This window comes from Ananas comosus, linkage group 2 (genome assembly GCF_001540865.1).
Source record: "Ananas comosus cultivar F153 linkage group 2, ASM154086v1, whole genome shotgun sequence".
In the NCBI taxonomy this organism is placed as follows: domain Eukaryota; kingdom Viridiplantae; phylum Streptophyta; class Magnoliopsida; order Poales; family Bromeliaceae; genus Ananas; species Ananas comosus.
Window position 1 is genome coordinate 15,181,047 of NC_033622.1, and position 23,808 is coordinate 15,204,854.

Here is a 23,808-nt window from a genome sequence, read left to right on the forward strand (position 1 = left end):
ACTTAATGTAAGAAATTAGACTCTTAAAAAAATTGCATATAGCCGGTGCATTTTTACATTCACGTATTACATGTTTATCAATTATTTATCCCACCTAATATTTTATTCTTGCAAGCTTTTTGCTAACAATATTATGCTCTCTATTTAGAAACTAGGCTGTTTAATTTAAAGTATGTGATGGATAAAAGAACAATGAGCTCATAATGCATTAACGTACAAATAAACAAAATACAATTATACAAATAATAATTTTTATGTCCAAAAAAAGAGTAAAATGAAACCCTATTAAAATTTTAAGATCTGGAATGGTTATTACAAATTACCCATTTTCGCCATCTTTCAAAATTACATTTGGCTATTTCTATTCTTACGCCCTCTCTATCTAATTCTTCTCTATCATTTTCTCGAGTAAGATGGAGAAAATAAAAGGTAGAGAATAAAGGGGATAAAATTATCACGTACATTCGGGTATAAATAAGTACATAACCGCTCTAACAACAAAACGAGGGCGCCCCGAAAGAGACGGTGTCGTGGTCACTCCACCTCTCCGAGGTCCTTGGAATCATCATCCATGGCGATGGAGCCCTTTCTCGACCCTGTCCCTCCGGGTTTCGTCTTCAAACCTAATGGCCCATTGTTGATATGCTGGTACCTCCTCAACAAAGTACTCGGTCAACCCTTACCCTGCTACGCCATCAAAGAGCGCGTAGATATCTACACCCCCACCCCGATCACCTCCCAAGTAATCGATTCATTTAGTGTTGGATCGTACAATTTCGACTCTATTTGCTTCAATTTTGTTTGCAATTATGTGTTTGCGCATAATCTTGTGTTGTGCTTTGCAGTTGATAGTGTGAGTATGGACGAGAAGTGGGCGTACTTCTTTGTGTTTAGGACACTGGGGGACGAGGATCGGAGCACGCCGTACGGTTACTGGGGTTTGATCAATTACGATGTGGAGTACGAGGACGAGAAGGTGGGGGACATCGTCGCGTTCAGGCGATCGTTCGCATTCTACGAGGGGACTGCGCACAACAGCGAGCTTATGGAGTGGAGAATGATGGAGTATAGGCTCGACAATGAGATTGGCAAGTTCACGAATCCAAACAATCCCGAGGTGATATGCATTCTAACTGTTTGATTCAAGGTTCAGTAGAGTAACTGAATTTGGTTTCGCTCTGTTTAAGTACTGCATGATTCTTTGATGATTAATTCAATTTTTGAGAAATTTGGGGAACATTATAAAAAAATATAATTCATGCCAAATTTGTAAGTTGCATTGAACTGTTTGAGTTTCTCCAGCATTTTAGCAACGAGGTAATATATATGTTTCTATTGTTGAGAATCTGTTTCGGGGTTTTCTTTTGTTGAGCTTCTAGAATGGCTTTTATGTTCAAGAAGTAAAATTTTCTGTACCCAAAGTCATTGTCATCACTTCGACTCAAGCAGAACTTTCAAAAGCTCGAATGACATGTAATATTTTGAAAAGAAAGATAAAAAACTGATGTATAGTTAACTAGAAAGAAGATATGCGATTAGAAAACAAATGTCCAAGAAATTTTGCTGAGGTGGCAAATTGAAAGGGTCACTTCTGAGCCCAAAATACAAAAGCTTTGACTCAGAGCTTCTGGTTAGAAACTAGGCCAACAAATTGTTGCGATGGTTTAGTAAAAGAGCTTCAGCTCTTCGAAGCTCCGATCAAACCACATTGACCCTTATCTCCTGAAATGTTTTGAATGTTCTGAAATATGCTCTTCGTGGTGGGAAATTGTTCATGTCAAATGCAAATTACAGCTTATGGTGAAATCATACACTATTCTATTCAATTAGCTGCCTAATGTTTGATATTAATGGCCACATATCCTGTTTTTTGAGTCATTTAATTTGCCGAGAGTTTCATTAGCTCTTACGCTCTTCCATGAAGATACATTTTGGCAACTAAAGGCTCTGTTTTCCTTTTAATCCTCGTGCAAAATATACAAATCATTGGAGAAACAGGGGAACTACAAGTTCAACAAATATGTCAAAATGACAGGAGAAGCTAGTGATGATACTAAGATGAGTAAGCAAAGCAAACTGAGACAGACCAAAATATTTCAAAAAGACAAGGGAAACCATCAATACCACGGAGGAGAACAACCGAAGCAGCAAAGACAAGAAACGTGAAGAGGACAAGCTAAGAGGCGATCAATCCAGAGCAAGAAAGATTAGGAAAATAATGCAACTCTTCTGAAACATATGCAGTGATCAACTCAATTCGCTCTCTAGCCTGCATAGGTATATGCTAACTTCAATTACTACTTACTACTCTTTTTTGAAAATTACACTCGCTATCTCTGACAAAAAATAGAAAACTGACTAATTTGTAGTTCCTTTATACTTGAGCAGATTTCATATGCAACCAACATTTTGCATCATATTATTTGTTTTTTCCTTTTAATATTCTTTCTTTCGAGCTTGGTCAGTTTAACTTTTTTTTAGTACATCCTAAACACTTCACATCTATATCTGAAACAAATAATCTCATCGGAAGTATACATAAGATGAGATAGAATACCGAGGTGTGGCTAGCTTCTCGCATGAACTTATAACGCATCTTAAACTTCCATAGCCCTAGGGAGACCAACCACAAAAGCTGGGCCAGATAGGTTGCCAATCTCTTAATCTTTTTCCAAGAAAAAAAAATAGTTCTCTTAATCTTTTTCCGAGAAACATATTTTGAAGGAAAACATACATCACACCAAGTGCACCATCATCGCCATCATCATCGATGTGTAACAGTATGTAGAGCTTGAATAAAACTAATTTAATTTTAAACAGGTCAATTAACAATCTCCTTACATATAAATCAAACTAGGTAATCTCCTCCCATAAAAAAAAACTTCAAGAACACAAATTAGGAGGACCATACATCCTGTGGGCACATGCGCACGTGCATCCGCAACCCCGCGACTCCACATGCATGCACGTCCACGTACTGACGCACAAATGTACAAACTAAGACCAATATCAAAGGACTTGATTCAATTACTATTTTCCTTTTTGCCGAGTATAAAGCACAGCGACTCAGGAGGAGGAGGAGGATCGGACGACGAATCCGAAGAGGAGGCGCCGGCAGCAGGAAGAGGAGGTGGCGGGGGCGGCAGTCGGCACCGGAACGCCCACATCTCCACTGCATCGTTCTCGCGGAAATCGCAGCAGGCGAGCACGTACTTCCACTCCGGCCCTTTGATCATCACCGTGTCGTCCTGGCAATTGCGGGCGAGGTCCATCTGGAGCATCCACCCGCTCCGCACGAACACCTTCACCTTCACCTTGGCGTACTTTGGTTTCTTCTCCGTCCCCTTCATCCACAGCCGCTTCTTCGCCCGCTTCTTGAAAAATTTAACCCTCTCGGCCGGAGAGAGGAGGCGGACGGCATTCGACTTGAAGTCGGCGGGGAGGATGAAGCGGCTCTTGTGACGGTTGCGATCGGAGTGCTGGACAGTTCTCTCCATCACGAAGTGGATGTCTCTGTTTTCGGTCTCGCGCACCTGCCGACGAACCAATTCGCTGACCCATGCTGGTATAGTGCGAATGGGGCTGATTTCGGAGGCCGCCTTCCATGCCATCTCTTTCTCTCTCTCTCTCTGTCTCAGTGCAGTGCAAGAAGAAGAAGAGCTGCGAATCAAGAAACAAGAGGTTCGATGTAATATATCAACGAAGAGAGTGGTGAAGTTACTCTCGAATTAGGATTATGTATATATATAGTATCTATCAGATAGTATCATATGTACGCTTCGAATTCCTTTTCCTGGAGTGAAAATGGTTTCGGCAGTCCTACTCGAATTGGGATAAATAGTTATAGGTACGTTTTCTCAAAAAGTTATAGGTACGTTGGAATTTATAGCTAGTTAAAAGTCAAAAGTAAATTATGCTTTAAACTAATGGATATATATTATAACATGAAATTCGTAAAAAAAAAAAATAATAAAAATGTTTTGGTTCAATAACTTCAACCTAAAGACTGCGTTTGGTTAGAGGAATATTCCAGAACAAAACGAGATATCCCTCTTCATTTCCCAAACACAATGCAAAATGGGACAGCAAAATTATTCCGGGCTTAACGGGTTATTCCGAGAACAACCCGTCAAGTTTGTTCTTCCAAACATGGAGAACAAGCTAGAACAACAATTATTTGCCCTTTTTTTTCTTTTTTTTCTATTATGCTCTTTTTTTTATACTTTATTTTAATTAATTTCAAATAATAAATTAAATGAATGCTCAAATTTAATAAATAAATATATTAATATAAATATTATTAACTGATTTTTAACTCAATAATTACTTTGATTATATATTATGTAAACGATTTTAATTATAATGGTTAAGGTGGTACTATAACTGTCTAAATATATTCTTTTAAACTATATTTCTTTGAAAATCTTTTTAAAATTTTTACTGTATTTTGAAATAAATATATATAAAATTTAAAACATCCATAACATGATATATTATAACTAGTTAGTTTAGCCGGTTTATTCAATTTATTAAACTTTTGTAGAAACTGAACTAAAGTGTAAATGTGAAAGATGTTTAATCGATATAAACTGTATTTACCGACCGTCCTTAGAGCAAGTGGCAAACGACTTGGTGGTTGGTACCCGAGATCCCAAGTTCGAATCCTAATTGATTCACATTTCCAGCTAAATTTATTTATAAATGAAATAACTGAAGCGGATAACGTGCTAGCTATCTCTTAAAAAAAAAATAAATAAATAAATAGAGACTCTATTTTTAGCTAACTAGTACCAAATTAATTAATGGATAATAAAAATATATAGGTGGCAAATAGCCTATTAAAGCGAGTCAATATAAATAGTTATATATATTATATACACGACCCCAATTAGTAACCATCATCATCATCAGCAGTGTATAACAAGAATAAATTCGTTCCATCCCTACAATCCTTTATACAGATCAACTCACACCACACAACCTTCCAAAAAAAAAAAAAAATCCCCACATAAAAGTATTTTTAAAATATATATATATATATATAAATCTAATCAGTATGCTTTGACGGACGGCGGAGATCGCACGCGGGCCTTCCGATCCCCGCACTGGATCCCGTTCCTCGCAGGCAAAGTTACCGGGACCCGGGGCGCGCACGCGTGGTCGGAGGGGAAGCGGTGCCTCAGGCAGACGCTGACGTGGCAGGCCCTGCACGTGGCGGTGTTGGAGAAGGTGAGCGCCTCCCTGCACCGCGGCACGGGGCACCGCGGCTTCCGCTTCCTCGCCGGGTCGCACGCGCCGGATCGCACGTGCCGCTCCAAAGCGGCCACGTCATCCTCTCCGCCCCCCTCCCTCTCCACGGACGCGGAGCAAATCTCGCACACGACCACCGTGCGGCTCCTGTGCTCCGATCCGGGGCAACCGTGCGATTTGTAGGTTCGATGCTCCAAACAAAATGCCTACAACACAACAATTAATAATAATAATAACAATAAGAAAAAGATAAAGAGGTTTGTTCATTTATTTATTTATAAATAAATAAATAAATAGTACCTTTTGACACCCGTCGCAGGTGAAGGGCAAGAAATCGAGTTGATTGCAATCTTCGTGCTCGCAGTGCGCCCCCATATCAGGAAAAGCTTCGGTTCCTCTCCCCATCTTCTTATATCTTATATCTGATTGTATCCTTCTCTCTCGCGATTGATTGAGTTAAATGCGTAATTGGAGAGACACCCTTTTTTTGCTGTGTGACATTTATAGGCTTCGTTTTCTTTCTATACAAGGAAATGGTCCCTGGCTTGGGTTCCAAGAAGGGTCGCCGTGTCCGACGTGGATTGCGTTTGGATCGCTCTGGAGAAGTCTAGTGTTTTCTGGGCCTTCGTGAGGTATGACGACAAGGTGGGCGTGGATGGGCCTAATTTTATCGGCCCTAGTCACACTCGGACCCGGACTAGGATTAGACACCACCGCCCTTTCCATACCCATATTATATAAGAGGTATGCATAAAACGATCTCAAAAATTGTGAAGAAATTGCTATAAAAATATCTTATTTATTTTCGTACGTAACATATATTATGTATAGAAATCATACTTCTGTCCAAGTTACATATAAAATTGAAACTGTATCGGTCAAGTAATTCATTCGAAGTCCGGTAATTTGATGGTTTTAGATTACATTTCAAATCAATGGTTTTTTTTTAAAAAAAATAATAAGTCTACAAAGTATTCTATATTCTTTACAATGCGGCAACCAACTTAAACAGAGATAATATATTAAGGCTTAGTTTGGTATTGAGATCTATCTAACACTATTAAATAAAATAGAGTTGAAGAAAAAGCATATAGGGAGATGTTTCTGCGTTTTTCGATGGGACCGCGAAAAATATATCGTAACCGACTCATCGCGATATGCGGAAAGCAATATTACGTACGGAAACAAATAAGATATTTTTAATCTCCCCGCAATTCGTTTTTTAATTTTTCCGCAATTCTAAACTTTTAATCTTTTCGTAATTCCAAACGAAGCCTAAGTCATGATTCTCAGAGCATCTTAAACATTTGGCGCCGTGGCCAATGCAGGAGCCTTTGGAGCCGAATTTAACTTTTAAACAATGTTCTTTCCCTAGAGAATCGATGGCACTGATCGCACCGTAATGTCAAACAGACATCCAAGGAAAATATTAAAAATCAACACTTTGATTCTCAAATCTAAAACTCTACATTAAAATAATCCGCTCCCATCTTTTTGACTTTTTTTAAGAAACCGAAGCTCCAATCGAAAAAAATGAGCTCGTTTACCAAACATAAAAATAGTAGTAGGTAATAGCAAGAGACAATAAGATCATCAATCACTCAATAATTTCATAAATGGTGTTTAAATCCTAGCTTTTACCTCATCACATATACACTCGCATTCAAAAGTAATATTATGAATTAGAAGATATTCAAGAACAAAACACTATACACAGTTATTTAACAGCTTGGAATTAATCGACAACCCCATGCTCTTCTTCAGCTCACCAAGTTCACAGAAATTCTTAATCTTCACTTTCAAAAATAACAGGAATATATATAAACAAGAAAGGATTTCACTTCTAGACACAAACTTCATATTCGATCCTAATAAAAAGAGAAAAACCAAACAATAAACTATCGATGAAAAAAAAGAAACAAACTTGCATTCATCAGAATTCGGTAGTGTTAGAGCCGCCGCCGCCGCCGCCGCCGGTTCCGAAATCCCGTTGATGCCGCCGCCGGAACGAAACCAGCCCCTCCGACACGATGCTGCCGTCGTCGTCGAATTCCGTCCCGAACGCTGCCGCGGCAGCAGCGGCGGCGTCGTCGTCCTCGCCGCGCATCGCCCGCAGCGTCCGCCGCGCCATCTGCCTTCTCACCCCGGCGCGCCCGCCGCTGCTGTCCTCCGCCACCCTCATCAGCACCGCCTCGGCGCCGGCGGCCCTCGCGGCCCCGCGGAAGCGCAAGCTGCCCTTGCTCATCCCGTAGAGCGCGGCGACGCAGTACTCCTCCTCAGGAGTACCCGCGGCGTCCCTCATCAGCCCCACCAGCGCCGCCACCGCGCCCGCGTCCATCAGCGCCGCCCTCCCGTCCGCGCAGCCGGCCAGATTGCCCGCCACCATCAGCGCCAGCCTCCGCAGCGCCGCCGAGTCGGAATTCGGCGCCGTGGCCAGCGCGAGGAGCGCCTTGACCGCGCCCGGGGTCCGCGCCATCTTGGATTGATTGGTGCTCGCCACGGAGAGGTGGTAGAGCGCAGTCCCCGCGTCGCGGCGCGCGCGGTGGGCATCGGAGGAGGAGGAGGAGGAGGAGGAGGCGCGGGTGAAGAGCTGGATCAGGGGCTCGATCGCCCCTAAGACCCCGATCGCGGCGCGGTTCTCTTCCTCGAGAGCGAGGCTGAACAGGGCGCCCGCGGCGTGGTCGCGCGCCTCCGGGTGCCCGCCCTTGAGCACGTCGACGAGCGGGGGCACGGCGCCGGAGCGCACGATGCGGACCTTGTTGGGCGCCTCCAGCGAGAGGTTGACCAGCGCCGCCGCCGCGTTGACCTGGACCCCGGCGTAGCGCGAGAGGAGCATCGGGCGCAGCGCCGCGAGGAGGCGCGGCGTGCACAGCGCGAGCCGCCGCTCCCGGCTCTCCCTCGTCGCCTGCCGCAGCGACGCCATCGCCGCCTCCTGCTCCGAGGGCTCCGAATCCTTCAACTGCGTCAGGATCTCCTCCTCCAAGCGATCGCACGAAGCGGTCGGAGAGGCCTCCGGCGCTTCTCGGGCCTTGGTCGGGGTCTCCTGAGTTAGGGTTTCCTCGGCGGCTCCGGCCGCCATTTCCGAGGAGGGGAAGGAGGAAGAGGAAGGGTAGGAGGACGACGAGGCGGAGGAAGAAGGCGGGGAGAAGCGGGGATTAGGGTTCACCCTCCTGGTGCGCACGGAGATCGGAGGAGGGGTGTCGGGGGGGAGGAGCAGGAGGAGAGGGTGGGAGGGGTGAAGTCGAGGGCGGAGCACGCCTCGATGCAGCGGCGCTCGAAGGTGTCGCCGGAGGGGACGATGACGGGGTCGGCCATGAGAGAGCGGCAGATGGGGCACAAGAACTCCGGCGGAGCCTCGGCGGAGAAGGAGGAGGACGGCGAGGACGAAGGCGACCGGTGGAACGAGAGCTTCCAGCGCGCCTTCCCGCTCCCCATTGCTATGCCTTTTCTTTCACCACCACCACAACCTTTCCCCTCCTTACTTTTTCCTCTTTTTTTCTTTTTTCTTTTTTTTTTTCCCCCTCTCTCTGCTTTCTCTCTCTCTCTCTCTCTCTTGCTTTCTTTCTTTCTTTCTTTTTTAGTTGCAGTGAGAGTAGAGTTGGATTAGAAGCATTTTCTTTTGTAGTTTTATAATCATCAATATTATTATTCTTTGTCTCCGTAGGATCTGACTTCTGAAGGAAGACATTAGACAAAAAATAAGAAGATAAATCAAAAGGAGGAACGGGATGAAAACAGTAAGGCCCGTTTGGATACTCCTGAAAACGTAGCATAGTTAAACTATGCTACGGCGGTAGGAAAAGTATTCTATGAAGTATTTGGGAGGAAAAAAAGGAACGTAATTTTTGGAGTATAGTTAAACTATACTCCAAAAAATAGAGTAAAAGTATAATCCACTCTAACCAAAGGAAAAAAATTCCACCATTCTTGAACTCCCTTATTCAAAAAAATGCATCAACTTCTAACTTTTAAATTTCAACATAAATTTTAAATTTCAACATAGACTTAAAATTTAAAATTAAAAATTTGAAATTTGAAATATCACATTTGAAATTTTAAATTAAAATTTTAAATTAAAATTTTAAATTTTAAATTTTAAATTTTAAATTTCAAACTTTAAATTTCAAATTTCAAATTTAAATTTCAAATTTAAATTTCAAATTTCAAATTTTAAATTTTAAATTTCAAATTTCAAATTTTAAATTTCAAATTTAAATTTCAAATTTCAATTTTAAATTTCAAATTTTAAATTTCAAATTTCAAATTTAAATTTCAAATTTCAAATTTTAAACTTTAAATTTTAAATTTATTTTTTTTAAATTTAAAATTTAAAATTTAAAATTCAAAATTTTAAATTTTAAATTTTAAATTTCAAATTTTAAATTTTAAATAAAATTTCAAATATAAATTTTAAATTTTAAATTTTAAATTTCAAATTTCAAATTTCAAATTTTAAATTTTAAATTTTAAATTTTTTATTTTAAATAAAATTTCAAATATAAATTTAAATTTTAAATTTTAAATTTTAAATTTAAATTTCAAATTTCAAATTTTAAATTTGAAATTTCAAATCTCAAGTCTCATAGTTCAAATTTCAAATTTTAAACTTTAAATTTTAAATTTATTTTTTAAGCTTTAAATTTTAAATTTATTTTTTTAACTTTAAATTTTAAATTTATTTTTTAAATTTAAAATTCTAAATTTCAAATTTCAAAATTTAAATTTTAAATTTTTTATTTTAAAATTTTAAATTTAAAATTTAAAAATTTAATTTAGATTTTTAAATTTTAAATTTTAAATTTTTAAATTTTCAAATTTGAAAATTTAAAATTTAAAATTCAAAATTCAAAATTTCATATTTCACATATCAAATTTTAAATTTTAAATTTTTTTTGAAATTTTAAATTTTACCTTTCAATCTTAAAATTTAGAAAAATCCTGTGAAATTGTACAATGCGTATCCAAACAGTTTAAAAATTGAATCCGTGGAATTTTTTAGAGTTGCAGGATTCTCTATTTTATCTAGACCGAAACCACAGTTTATAAATTCCGTAGAGATATTTTACTGTGTATCCAAACAGGCCCTAAAACTCGTTGGTTGCACCTGGTTCATCTTGCATCATATTTTTTAAAAATATTTTTTTATAGTAAAAATAGTTATTTGCGATTCAAATTCGAAACTAGTTATTTTATATTTCTAGCCGAATTTATTTCTTAACAAAATAAAGAAGTAGATAACTTACTATCTTTAAAAAATAATAACAAAACTTGAAGCTAGTTTACTTGATGCATGCCATTCCGTTAAAAACATCTATAAATAGTAATCTTATAATCAAGTGATGTTCTACTCTATACAGTTATTTTTTTTAGATTACTTAATTTTTTAAAAATTCACAATAGTAATTATTAATTTCATACACTAGGTGCACGCAAAATTTTAATAAAGGGGATAAGAATTGGGGGGCGAAAGTAAGCAGNTTCCAGCGCGCCTTCCCGCTCCCCATTGCTTTGCCTTTTCTTTCACCACCACCACCCCCTTTCCCCTCCTTACTTTTTCCTCTTTTTTTCTTTTTTCTTTTTTTTTTCCCCCTCTCTCTGCTTTCTCTCTCTCTCTCTCTCTCTTTCTTTCTTTCTTTCTTTTTTAGTAGTAGTGAGAATAGAGTTGGATTAGAAGCATTTTCTTTTGTAGTTTTATAATCATCAATATTTATTATTCTTTGTCTCCGTAGGATCTGACTTCTGAAGGAAGAGATTAGACAAAAAAGAAGAAGATAAATCAAAAGGAGGAACGGGATGAAAACAGTAAAACTCGTTGGTTGCACCTGGTTCATCTTGCATCATATTTTTTAAAATATTTTTTTATAACTAAAAATAGTTATTGGAGATTCACATTTGAAGCTTAGTTATTTTATATTTCTAGTTAAATTTATTTCTTAACAAAATAAACAAATAGATAACTTACTGTTTTTAAAAAATAATAATAAAATAAGAAGTTAGTTTACTTGATGCATGCCGTTCCGTTAAAAACATCTAGAAATAGTAATCTTATAATCAAGTGATGTTCTACTCTATACAATTATTTTTTAAAATTACTTAATTTTTTAAAATTCACAATACTAATTATTAGGGAAAACTTCAAATATCCCTCATGTAGTTTCGCACGTTTTTATTTTAGTACCATATAGTTTAAAGTGTATCAAATTAGTGCCATGTGATTTCTCACTTTATCACTTTAGTACCCTATGATTTAAAGTGTATCAAGTTAGTACTCTGTGCTTTTATTTTTGTATCAAGTTAGTAACCTGTAATTTTATTTTTGTATCAAGTTAGTATCCTGTAGTTTTTAAACTACAGGGTACTAAAGTGATAAAGTACAAAACCATATGGTACTAACTTGATACACTTTAAACCATAGGGTACTAAAGTGAAAAAGTTCAAAATCACATAGTACTAACTTGATACACTTTAAATTATAAAGTATTAAAGTGAGAAAAAATGAAACCACAAGGGGTTATTTGAAGTTTTTCCTAATTGTTAAGTGCATAAAGTGTTTCATACACCAGTTGCACGCAAAATTTTAATAAAGGGGATAAGAATTGGGATGCGAAAGTAAGCAGCGGCGGGGTTCAGAGGGAGGAACTAAATGATAGGCGTAGACTACCACGTGGATCATGGAAACAAACCTCCGTACGACTCGTGTTGCTTTTTTATTGGTCCGGTCTATTAGACCACTTTCTAGTACCAGTATATATCCCTTCAATTGTGTAGACCACAGAGAGAGAAGAGTGGAGAAGAGAAGCGGAACCTTAACCCCGAAGAGTAGCCATTTTATTTTATTTAAAAAAAAGAAAAGAAACGAAAAGAAAGTAACAGCTTAACCACGAAGTGTGGCCCTACAAACTGCAAGCTTGTTACAAAGTAACAAATCATAAAAGTCGTTGTTTAGCTGGGAATATTTAAATTATAAAATCATTAAAATTATTCAAACTTTGCACAGTATTGTGACTATTTATTTGGAATAAATGATGGGTAGGTAGCGTGTTGACCTGGTGAATTAAATTTTTTAACCATTGTAGTGAACCTTAATTTTCTACTATAAATAACGGGTAACAAAAAAGTCTGCTTATGTAAAAACTCATCTTAAATCAAATATACCTTATAATTACCCTTCTTAATTCTTATCATGGTAGAATTTTATTGTGTCAAAATAGAATAAGCAATTAACTATATGTCGCACAACAGTAGGAAAAAATAAAGGTCAAATAATGGTACTAATAATTAGTATTTAATCTCTTTCAATAAATGAAGCAGGTAGTGCGCTGTCTATTCCTAAAAAAAAAACAATTAGTATTTAATATTCGTGATTGGATTAGCTGTTCATATTTTTCTATTATACGGAGTTACAGTATTAGAAACAAGCCTACAGGTTTTTAAGTAATGTTGACTTTGACCTGTCAAAACCATTCATTTTGTTCTTTGTAGGAAATTCACATCAATCGCTTGTACACTGCTAGAGACAGCTCACTTTGGACAATTAAATTATGGTGGTGGTGTGGTTTTTGACAAAGTAAACGGAGACTATATTATGAGATTTTAGAGCAGTAGATCATGTTTGCATTGAAACTCTTGTTGGGAACCGGATGGATCGTCCGTCATGTGCTACCAACAAAGATGCACGAAAAATAGAGAAAATCGACCGAACGGTAAAAGAAATAAATGCAGAAAGAAGAAACCAAGATTTACGTGGTTCGGCAATCGCCTACGTCCACGGGGAGAGCGAGAAAGATGTATTCCACTATATGAAGAAATAAAAGTACAAGCTTACACCGTATGTCTTCTCCGGATAAAAAAATCAAGAACCTTATGGTGAATTCCACCTTTCTTGTTCCAACGAAAATTCCAAAAAAATACCAGAAAAAGCTTTTCGTAAAACCGAGAAGACCAAATTAGAGAAGTATAGAAACTCTAACCAAATTCCTTTATGTCGTTGCTTCGAAGAATCCGAACCGCTCAGGCAATTGGTCGAGAAACCGTCGCTTCGCCGCCAACGTCAATCCGTCACATGCGTGCTACTGCGCATCTCCTTCTCTTGCTACCGTCGTACGGCTCCCGGAACCATGAATTAATTAGCCAACAAAGCTAATTAATTTTTCCCATGACTTGCCGTACGGTTCGGAGGGAGCACGCATATATATATGCGTGGATTGGCCGGTCAACAAGTCAAATTAGGAATTGAAAATCCTAATTCAATTCCTAGTCCATCCAGATTACTACAGAGCCAAATCAAAGTCTAATTCAACTTTAAGAATTAATATATTCCGTAGACCCGGTGCATGGATCAAACCAATAAAAAAGAAGGCATATCTTTAACAACTCTCAGGTGCCTAATGAATGCTCATTACATGATAATTTCATATTGAGAATCTAGGTAGCATTTATTCATGACTTTGAAATTTACAGTTAAGATCATATTTCACATATTTATTTAAATCTAGATGTCAAAGAATGTTATGCAGAGTTAGAACAACAACATTACCATTAAAATCTTTGATTGCGCTTGATTTTTTATTTACCAACGACTCAATACTAAAATTCTTGTTTGGTACTAAAAAAGCTTTTGTATTTAAAAAAATAAGAGTACTCCAGTGCCAGCGTAATGAAAACAAGTACAAATTTCGGCTTTCACACCATTATGTGAATTCATTAAAAGATTAAATAGTACGTTGATGTTAAGATATTTCGTGAGTGGAATATATATGATCATTTGTAGGTAAGAGATAATAGTCATTATCGATCCGCTGGTGCGCTTACTTGAAGAAACAAAATCAATTCGAGTTGACGATAGTCAATTCGAATTAAGCTCAGAGGCCCAACTAGCATTAATTGCCATCAGATGATGCAAACCTACAGGTATTATTTCTACTTGATCAATTAAGTTTCTTTCTTCTTTTTTTTTCCTTGTTCAATAAAGTTTGAATCTTTATTTTGCTTCCTTCCTCTTATGCGCGGCAAATTTACTCCCTCTTCCTATTAAATTTAGAAAGAACAAATTAGGGTTGGATCTTAAAAGCCTTGTAAAAAGGAAATCCAACATCTCAGACTTTGCAGGTGATTCAAATTAGCGTTTTGGCCTCATGTTTCGATCGGCAATTGTTCTTATATCAAATGTAAATGATCTGATTTACCAATTTTAACAATTTGCGGGAACTAAAATGCTTAAATTCAATTTCTAAGAACTAAAATACTTAAAAGAGTTGAAGAGACGGATAGGCACTATTTAATTCTGACAATTTGATGGGAATAAAAATTTTAAATTCAAATTCAAAGTACTAAAATACTTAGGTAGTGTTTGGATTGAGTACAAAATGGGGTATAAGGATCTTATATCCCATCTTGTACCCAAATAAGATTTAGTTAAGATGAGAACTATAATTCCCACCCCGGGTGGAAATGGGTACAGAGAGAGAGATAGAGTTTTGTTTTAAAATAGAATTTAAATTTTTAAAATTTTAAATTCTAAATTTTAATGTTTAAAATTTAAATTTGATATTATAAATTTTTAAATTTTAAATTTGATATTTTATATATTTCAAATTTAAATTTGGTCTTAAATTTAAAATTTAAAATTTATATATTTGAATATTTAAATTTTAAATTTTAATTTNAAGAGACCAATAGGCACTATTTAATTCTAACAATTTGATGGGAATAAAAAGTTTAAATTCAAATTCAAAGTACTAAAATACTTAGGTAGTGTTTGAATTGGGTACAAAATGGGGTATAAGAATCTTATATCCCATCTTGTATCCAAATAAGATTTAGTTAAGATGAGAACTATAATTCTCACCCCGGATGGAAATGGGAACAGAGAGAGAGAGAGAGTTTTGTTTTAAAATAGAATTTAAATTTTTAGAATTTAAAATTTGTAATTTTAAAATTAAAATTTTAAATTCTAAATTTTAAAGTTTAAAATTTAAATTTGATATTATAAATTTTTAAATTTTAAATTTGATATTTTATATATTTCAAATTTAAATTTGGTCTTAAATTTAAAATTTATATATTTAAATATTTAAATTTTAAATTTTAATTTCAAATTTTAAAATTTAAAAGTTAAAATTTTAAAATTGAAATTATATGTTTAAAATTTTAAAAATTAAATTCAATTATATGAATAATATCATTATTTTTTATTTATAACCATCAACTATTTGTCTTATTTTCAATAACTATCCAAACACAATTTTTCTAGTTCCAGCTTATACTCATATTTTCATCCAAACAAAAAAAATAATCTTATTCTTACAAAAACTCATATTTGTATCTATCCGTGGAATAACTAGTTCCTACTAATTTCTGAACCAAACGAAGTCTCAGAGAGCTGAAGAGGCCAATAGCTAGCACTATTCTAAATAGTGGTGGTGGTTATTTAGTTATATTGTTCTCTAATCAAATCAAGCGATGTGAGCTTCATTATCAAATTTAACGATTCAGTTCACTAATATCAATTACTCGCTAAGTCGAAACTACTGGGTTAAAATTTTAAAGTTCGGTTATTAATTTTAATATGACTGTTGCACAAAAGTCTCTAATATTTCCTTATATTATTTGATTTGGAACTATTAGAATGTTCCAGTTTAGGTCTTCGTTTGAGAGAGAGAGAGAGAGAGAGAGAGAGAGAGAGAGAGAGAGAGATGGTCTTTGTCTCTTTAGTTGAAGGAGCCGGAGAGGAGAGAGCCTTCGAGTTGACGAAAGGGAACCCCTAGGACCACTTGTCCCCATCTTTATTTATTTATTATTTATTTATTATTTTTTTTTATTTTAATTTTTGTCTAACGCTCAACACAGTATGTTTGACCAATCCAAAATGTAGATACTCCCTTGCTTTCCCCCAGCTCATGTATTATGTGTGTTATTAAGGACTCGGTCGTATTGAGAGAGATCTTTATTCTCTGTGGCAGTTTGATGAGGTAATGCAATTGGTGGTGACCATCATGACACCCATGCAACCCTGCAGGGATCTGAAACCAACATTATTATTATTCAAGATATATTTGCGCACATCATGAAGCAGAAAAAGATGATTTAGGACTCGGTGGTATATACCTGTATTATATAAATTGGATTAAACAGAATAAGAAACGAAAGTGAAGGAACACATATTCTTCCGTTTATTAGGAGCTCACCAAATCGTATTAGTTCTTATTTGGCGTATCCTATCCTTAAAACGAACTTATCTAATTCCAAAAGTAATAATAAGTTTATCAGTTTTCACGTAACAGTACGAAGCTCTAATTTAAAATTTATTTTGCATCTTGCCACAATGCGAAGATGTAAATAGAATTTGGTGCTTCTACAAAGCACTTCCGACAAATTTCAGCAATTGAGTCAAATGTGTCCCTAAATATAAAATACATAGCATTATCATTGGCCTACATCGACATAAGGCATATGGGGAGAATCGAGGACTAATTAATTGCACCAAAAGAATGGAGGACTAATCCCACATAATTCGCACACTTTTCGCTCAAACCTTTTTTTGATAAAAAAAATTATGGGATAATAGGATCAGTCGAGTTTTAGTTTTTGCTTTATATTTTTCACCACTTTGTTGTTCCACCTACGTACTTATTCATTTGCTCAACGAATAGAGTATTTTTCTCAAGAAAAAAAAAAAATTATCATTGGCCATTTATTATTAGTACTCTATTTAATACACCATGGAACGTGACTTTGAGTCTTAATTGAATTTGTGCCGGTCAACCAGTTCGATTATTTGAAAGCAAGTAAGAAAATGGTCCTTGTATTATTTTGAAAGATGCATATGAACTACCAGCATGTTATTTCATTTAGGGGTTCGACGCATCTAAATAATCATTTTACAAGAGCACAAAGCTGGTTATTTTATTATTTATCGTATAATCTTTTGTTTCATTGCACGGCGAACAAAAAAATTATAAAAAAAATAATAAACGTTATTAAAGAATGGGCACTTTAATTGCGTCCAACATATTCTTTTACCATCAAAACAAACTTTCTCTAACACCACAATCCCCAAGTGAGAAAAAAGCTGCTAAGCAATAAATATTCCTATCTTTTGATTATTATAGCTCTATTTTCAGTAAATGACTTTACTAATCTCATATTCTGAGACCGACCGTTCATAGAGCAAGTGGCAAAAGGCTTGATGGTTGGTATCCGAGATCCCAAGTTCGAATCCTAATTGATTCACATTTCCATCTAAGTTTATTTCTAAAATGTCAAAGTAATTATGCTTAAACACTGTATGGCTAAAATTCTTGTATATCAAATAACTAAGTTATCTACTTTTCTCAAATCAAGAACTTAAGTGAGTAGTGTGAAAGCATCCTTGGTCTCCATCAACACCAGCTCTGCTATTGGGCCCCAAAATGGTTGGGAAAGCAAGCTAGCAATCCAGGAAAAGTAACTTTTTGAGAAAGCTAATTCCAGCATTGCTTACTGTAATAATTTCTCCCTCTGAAATTCTCTATGATTGGGTTTTTTCTTTTTTTCTTTTTTTGGTTACTTTGGCATTGGGCTTTTGATTCTTACTTTACTACTTTTCTAAAAAGAAGCTTTGTTGTCTACAAAAGAATTTTTTTTTTCTTCTTTGGTTTTATTTTAAAAATAATGAGTGCCTTACACAGATCACCAAAAGAGCAAAACCATGATCTTTGGTAGTAGGATGTAATAAACCAAATTAGAATATTTGAGGTGCATGCTTTTTGTGCTTGTGATGGTGGAATTTTTGTGAAACTAGTTAATTGAACCCAAAACCTTTTTTTGGTATCTTGAAGTGTGAAAACATACATTATCTTTGTTGTGCAAGTAACCAAGTTTTCAACATACTGCTTTTGCTGATGTTATAAACAATGGGAAGGTCATATCAGGTTTGAAAACAATGTTTCCCCACATTTTGGGCTTTTCACTCCACATGGCTCTTGTGAGAAAGATAGTGGGGCCAACTTTGCTGGAGTTCTACTTGAATTCAGCTTTTTTAATATCAAGTTTGGCTTTAAACAACCCTAGGCCCCCACTGCTTGATTTGGTTTAAGTGTATCCTTAAGTATAACTTATGATCTATGACCATCGAAAACAAACCAAGAAACAGATCAAAGACACCATCATTGTAACAAATCATACAACAAATTCAACTCTCGAGAAGGGTTTGGCTCTTTCCTATTAAAGCAGATCATATGATAGTTTACCAAACTTTCACGTTATACATGAGTAATAAACTAAAAGAGAAAATTGTGTAACTGATACGAGAATTTTGATTTGGTTAAATCTTCAATACTATCAACGGTAAAATGAATGAATGACAACAATAGAAAGATGAATTAGATGATTAGATTTGCAAAGGAAGGAGCTTATAAGTGCAAATCTCAAGTAACATATATATACTAGGCATTGATTGCATCCTCTATCCTTAGTAGTCGATAGCATAACATTAGGGAAAATGTGCTACATTATGAAGTACTATGTTCTTAGATGCTAATAATTTTAAGTGTATGGATCGATTGTATACACCCTGCAATAAATGACCCAAGGAAAATGAACTGTTAAGTGTAAGTAAATTAATGTGTTTTTTTTAATACTTATTCTGCAAAAAAAAATAAATCATTTACTCATACTTGCCCTCCAAATGAAAAGGCCCATAGCTCAAATCCCAGGCCTGGTCCACATCAATACCACAAAAAGTAAAAGCCAACCCAAATTAGGCCCACATCTCAAAGCTTGGGAGTCCAGGTTCGGCCCACATAAATAGCACAGAGATTCTTTACTAGGCCCAATTTTGGCCCATGTCTCAAAGCAAGGCCTGGTCCACATCAATCTATCTCTTTCCCCTCTCTCTCTCCTCTGTGAAAACCCAAAAACTGGGCTAGGACCACTAAAAATATTTGAACTCTTGTTTTTTTTTTTAGCCCTCTCTTTTTGTTCATTTCATGATCCTTATTCTTTTGATTTTGCATGTAGTCCTCTCCTTATAACTTTTCTTCTTTTTTTATTTAACTAAGTAATAACTAATGCAACAGAAACCTCCAACTTGGCATTTGGTAGTGTTAGCACATAATAAAATAATAAGTTCCCCATAATAACTTTGTAGTAGAGTGAGGTTCTGAGCTCGAGTCTTGCCAACCTCCTTGCTTCATTAATTTTTTTTTTTATTCAATTAAAATTCACTATGTGAAAACATAGTGTCGAGTATAAAACAATTCCATTATACAAAATGTATAATTTTTACCTTTTGCTATATCTTCAAGTAGATGCTTCTCATATGTGTATTAGTCCATGTCATATTATGCATCCATGAAATGCGCACAACTAAAATGATTACAGATGTTGTTCTTACTTTCTTTTTTTTTTTGATTAAACAGGGATATACCCTATTTGAAAAGGGAGTTGTTCTTACTTTCTCATTTACTGTTCAGGAGAGTACTTGCCCAACTGTTATTCTCAATCTTCTTTATTCTTTATATTCCTGTTAGGATTAGGTAAGCCAACAGATTGAGGTTCTGCAAACCCCCCCCACCGCCCCAAAAAATATCATGTCATTGTCATATCCTAATGAACTGATCATATTCTTTTATTTATTTATTTTTTCTGATGATTGTAACGAGAGAGAATCTGATTTGGTTAGACAGAGTGTGGACAGGTCATAAGAATTAGTTTTGTTATTGATGTTTACTGATTGTACGCGACAATATCTTTACCCAGACACAATAATCACATTCATGTTTAAATACTTTGAATTGCGCTTCCCATTTGGTAGGGTACCAGGGACAGAGAATCAATCCTTAATGAAATCAATGTCTCTTTGCAGATCATCGGAAAGTCTCCAGTAAAGTACCTACAATATATACAGTTAGCTCCCATACAACGTACTTTTGCGTAGATAAACAAAATTCTGATTCCTTGACTTGTATACATTTGAAAGTTTGAACTTTTCTTACAGAAAATATCTGGGATATTTGTAAGTACAGTGTTAGCCGGAAAAAAAAAAGAAAAAAAAAGCAGCACTAGTCTAATTCTGTATACTAAATATTTTGAAGTGGTGGGTTGATTGCAGACACTCTTCGAGTTGAGGAAAATCAATCGAATCTCCGAAGTGCCCACCATTACGGTTTCTCGCTCTTTTAATTTTGATTACTTGCTTGCTAAGTGAGGAGTATTCATTAAAAAAAGGAGGAAAAGGAAAAGAGCAAATGGTTTGGTGGAGTTCATGAAAGATAGCAGGATGGGTTAAAGTAAGAAATGTGCTGGGCCAGAGTTGATGGCACTGAGAGCTATTGGTGCATGGTGTATCCACCTTGCCCACAAAATCTACATTGAAAAAGGTGAGAGATCTGGTATGAGACAGTGGGACAAAAAAAAATCTCCAATTCTTTTTTGCAAAGTTCTCTCCTAAAGCTAAAATTGGGCCCAGTAATACATCTGCGCGTTATAAATTCCTTTGCTTGTTTAACTCTAATGATAGAGTTTGATGACTGAAACTCTTCTTTCACCCCATATATACTTTTGGTATTTTATAAGATATGCTCTGATTCAAATCTTCTATATATATATTTTTACCTGATTACATCACCAGTCACTACTTTTATTCTTTGGTCTTGGTTAGTTAGGTTGTGTTTCTGTACACTTCATTAATTATTGTTTTGATTCGTCAATTATTAACTATAGTTTGCAGCTATACTGGGGTCAGGAACTCGGGATGATGCATGTGTTAGGAACAATGGGTGAAGGAATATCAAATGTACCAGTGCCATGTTACTTCAAAATTTAAATGTTTGTGACTTTTCCCTGCTGCTCTATGTTGGTACTGAATCTAAGATATTTGAGTGCTTAAGCTGTTAGATGGTATTGAAAATTTCTATTTTTATACACATCATATCTTTTTTATTCTGTTGCTACCTCTTTGTCAATGTTTCGACATTTATAAATAAGTAAATGGAAGATGAGCCTTGCGGGTTTTGAACACAGGACTACATAATCTGATACGTACCGACGCGAAATCACCATGTTCTACAAAATTGTACGTCGATAGAGAATAAACAACCAACCTGAGTTTTATGATTCATGTAGCAGGAGATTTGGAGACCTGAAGAGATGCATCTCCCCTTTTCTCTTCTTTTAATATTGTAGCTATCCTTTATTATGCCATCCTAGTTGCACAGTGTTGTTATCAATCCTAATTTATCTAAAGCATTTCAATTGTCTTGTTTGTTTATTGGAAAGTAAGGTGCATCCTTAAGTTGCCGGAAATCGCTTTCAATGTAAAGTAGTAGTAATCTTATGTAGCTGTTGGCCATTTTAAGCATCCATAGGCTCCACTTTAATACGTTTGTAATTGAAACATACAATCTTGTCATATTATAATTTTAGTAGCCGCGGGGCCCATTGGCTCTATTGATGATGCTTGTATTTGACCCTGATCTTTCCTGTTTAAGGATTGTTAACTAAATCTCATATATGCTGCAGCATCTGAATGCAGTATAAATGGCTATTGGATCCCTCAACTTATTGGACTCAACTCAAGAGAGAGAGAGAGAGAGAGAAACATCTCATTATCCCCCACATTGGAGGAATCCTCAAACCACACATATCCTCGCGCAACATGGAGGAGAAGAAGCTCCGGTTGTTCGGCTTTGAGCTCGATCCCTCGGCTGCACCGAGAAGCCAGAGCGATAAGCGGAGCACGGAAAAGTCGTTAACCGATCGCGCCGAAGAAAAGAAGTATGGGTGCCAGTTCTGTCTGAAGGAGTTTGCGAATTCGCAAGCCCTGGGGGGCCATCAGAATGCTCACAAGAAGGAGAGGATGAAGAAAAAGAGACTGGAGGTTCAGGCGCGAAAAGCTGGCATGAATTATTATCTCCAGCCTCTTATAAGAAGCCACAGTTCTGAGTGCAACATCTCCATCCCTTGGTTGTATGATCCGTCGCGATCCGGCCCCGAGTTTGTTCTGTTTGAAGAATCTCAGGGCAGCTTCAAAGCCTGTGATCAGAACATGTATTATGTGGGTGGCTTCTTTGCTGCCAAACCGGCTTCTTTTAAAAGCAGCTTCTGCAAGCAGCCGGCTGTCGCCAAGCCGTCGTCGCCGTCGCCGAAGCGTAATTGCAAACTTTTGGATCTTCACTTAGGCTTGTAGTTAATTTTTATTGGAACTTAGGTAGGGATTTGCCTTGAATTGTTGTATCTTGTTAGCAATTCTGAAGATCATGCAGAATATTTGTGTAATGGAGAGCATGCGTGACTTGTACCATGCTATTGTGTAATAGAATTATTGTTATATGCTGGATTTTAGCAGTTTAGATTTCAAAAGAAATGGGAAAAATTTTAGATGAAAAGTGTAATTAATTTGTAGATTATGAAATGAAAAGAGATTACATTATAACTGATATCAGTTCTCTTTGCACTACCCATTATTATTATTAGTATTAAACAAACAATTATATATACCATATGGTGGTTGAAAAAAAAAATTGGCATAATATCTAACCCACCTCGAGCATTAGAGATTGTGCTTTCAAATATAAAAAGGATTTGTGCCATCGATTTTTTGGATATAAAAAACGGTCTGCGTACTTGAAGGGGTTCGGCGTAACTGCAGAGCATTAAATTAAAATTAAAAAGGAAAAGAAAACAAAGCATAGGTACTTTTCTAGTGCCCACCACTTCAATTTTGTACTAAGCCAAAATGAATATAAAGCTTTGGCTAAATTGCACTGTAATAATTGTGTACTAAGCCAAAATGAACATAAAGCTTTGGCTAAATTGCACTGTAATAATTGTGTAGCCAAAATGAACATAAAGCTTTGGCTAAATTGCACTGTAATAATTGTGAAATAACCGTAGTACTCTAAAAACTTAAGCTGTAAGCTGTTAAAGAATTAAAGAACGGTGTTTAAACATTTTTATATTTAACACTCTCCCTCACGTCTGGGCTCAAGACTTTTTAGTCGGCCCATGACATGGGTTTGAATTAAATGGGAGAATTAATATATTAGGAGCCGGCGTGACTCAAACTCAGGACCTCCTGCTCTGATACCATGTGAAACAACCGTTGTACTCTAAAAGCCTAAGCTGTTAAAGAACGGCGTTTAAACATTTTTATATTTAATAATAATAGGTTCAGAATTTTAAGTTATACTCGTTTCTAAGATGAACTGTTTAGATTCTTACAGTTATGTTCTCTGCTATAATTTAGTCGGCTACATGATTATATATTTGAGTTAAAAATTATAATAAATTAAAAATTGAGAACAAAAGTGTGAGGCGAGGACCAACTTAGATTGAGGGCTGAAAGTGTAATTCAGCCCATTCTCATTTATTAGTTTTGAGCCCGTTTGCCGGCCGGGTCGGGCGAGATGGGTTGGTGTTCGCTCTGCTAGGACTCTGGAGAGAACCAACTAGGATCCATCGATGAGGCTCGGCCTAAAATGAACACCTTTCTAATTAGGCCCGGATCCGGCCCATTATGATCCGCCGACTATGAGGCTTTTAGGCCCTGGCCCTTCATTCCATACGAGATATGGGCCC

The 23,808-nt window shown here is 36.3% G+C and overlaps 4 protein-coding genes across 9 annotated transcripts; 2 read left to right on the plus strand and 2 right to left on the minus strand.

The window, feature by feature from the left end:
- On the plus strand, nucleotides 562–1,338 carry LOC109706814 (protein CUP-SHAPED COTYLEDON 1-like). The gene is made up of 2 exons (XM_020227818.1): nucleotides 562–742; nucleotides 846–1,338. Exons 1-2 carry the CDS (start codon nucleotides 643–645, stop codon nucleotides 1,139–1,141), a joined length of 396 nt encoding a protein of 131 aa, XP_020083407.1. The 5' UTR covers nucleotides 562–642; the 3' UTR covers nucleotides 1,142–1,338.
- LOC109706813 (zinc finger AN1 domain-containing stress-associated protein 17) lies at nucleotides 4,888–5,785 on the minus strand. Its single transcript, XM_020227816.1, has 2 exons — nucleotides 5,551–5,785; nucleotides 4,888–5,456 (listed from the first exon to the last, which is right to left on the minus strand). Exons 1-2 carry the CDS (start codon nucleotides 5,653–5,655, stop codon nucleotides 5,052–5,054), a joined length of 510 nt encoding a protein of 169 aa, XP_020083405.1. The 5' UTR covers nucleotides 5,656–5,785; the 3' UTR covers nucleotides 4,888–5,051.
- LOC109706815 (U-box domain-containing protein 41-like) lies at nucleotides 6,911–8,920 on the minus strand. Its single transcript, XM_020227819.1, is given in 2 exon segments — nucleotides 6,911–8,460; nucleotides 8,463–8,920. Coding segments are annotated over 2 exon segments (1,500 nt in total). The 5' UTR covers nucleotides 8,686–8,920; the 3' UTR covers nucleotides 6,911–7,183.
- On the plus strand, nucleotides 20,346–22,616 carry LOC109706670 (zinc finger protein 6-like). 6 transcript variants are annotated; one of them, XM_020227614.1, is made up of 3 exons: nucleotides 20,346–20,609; nucleotides 20,953–21,057; nucleotides 21,751–22,616. In XM_020227614.1, exon 3 carries the CDS (start codon nucleotides 21,758–21,760, stop codon nucleotides 22,415–22,417), a length of 660 nt encoding a protein of 219 aa, XP_020083203.1. In that variant the 5' UTR covers nucleotides 20,346–20,609; nucleotides 20,953–21,057; nucleotides 21,751–21,757; the 3' UTR covers nucleotides 22,418–22,616. The 6 variants fall into 6 exon arrangements, with proteins under 6 accessions (XP_020083203.1, XP_020083208.1, XP_020083206.1 ...); XM_020227617.1 differs by having other exon boundaries at nucleotides 20,592–20,609; nucleotides 20,960–21,057; XM_020227615.1 differs by lacking the exon at nucleotides 20,346–20,609 and adding an exon at nucleotides 20,758–20,793.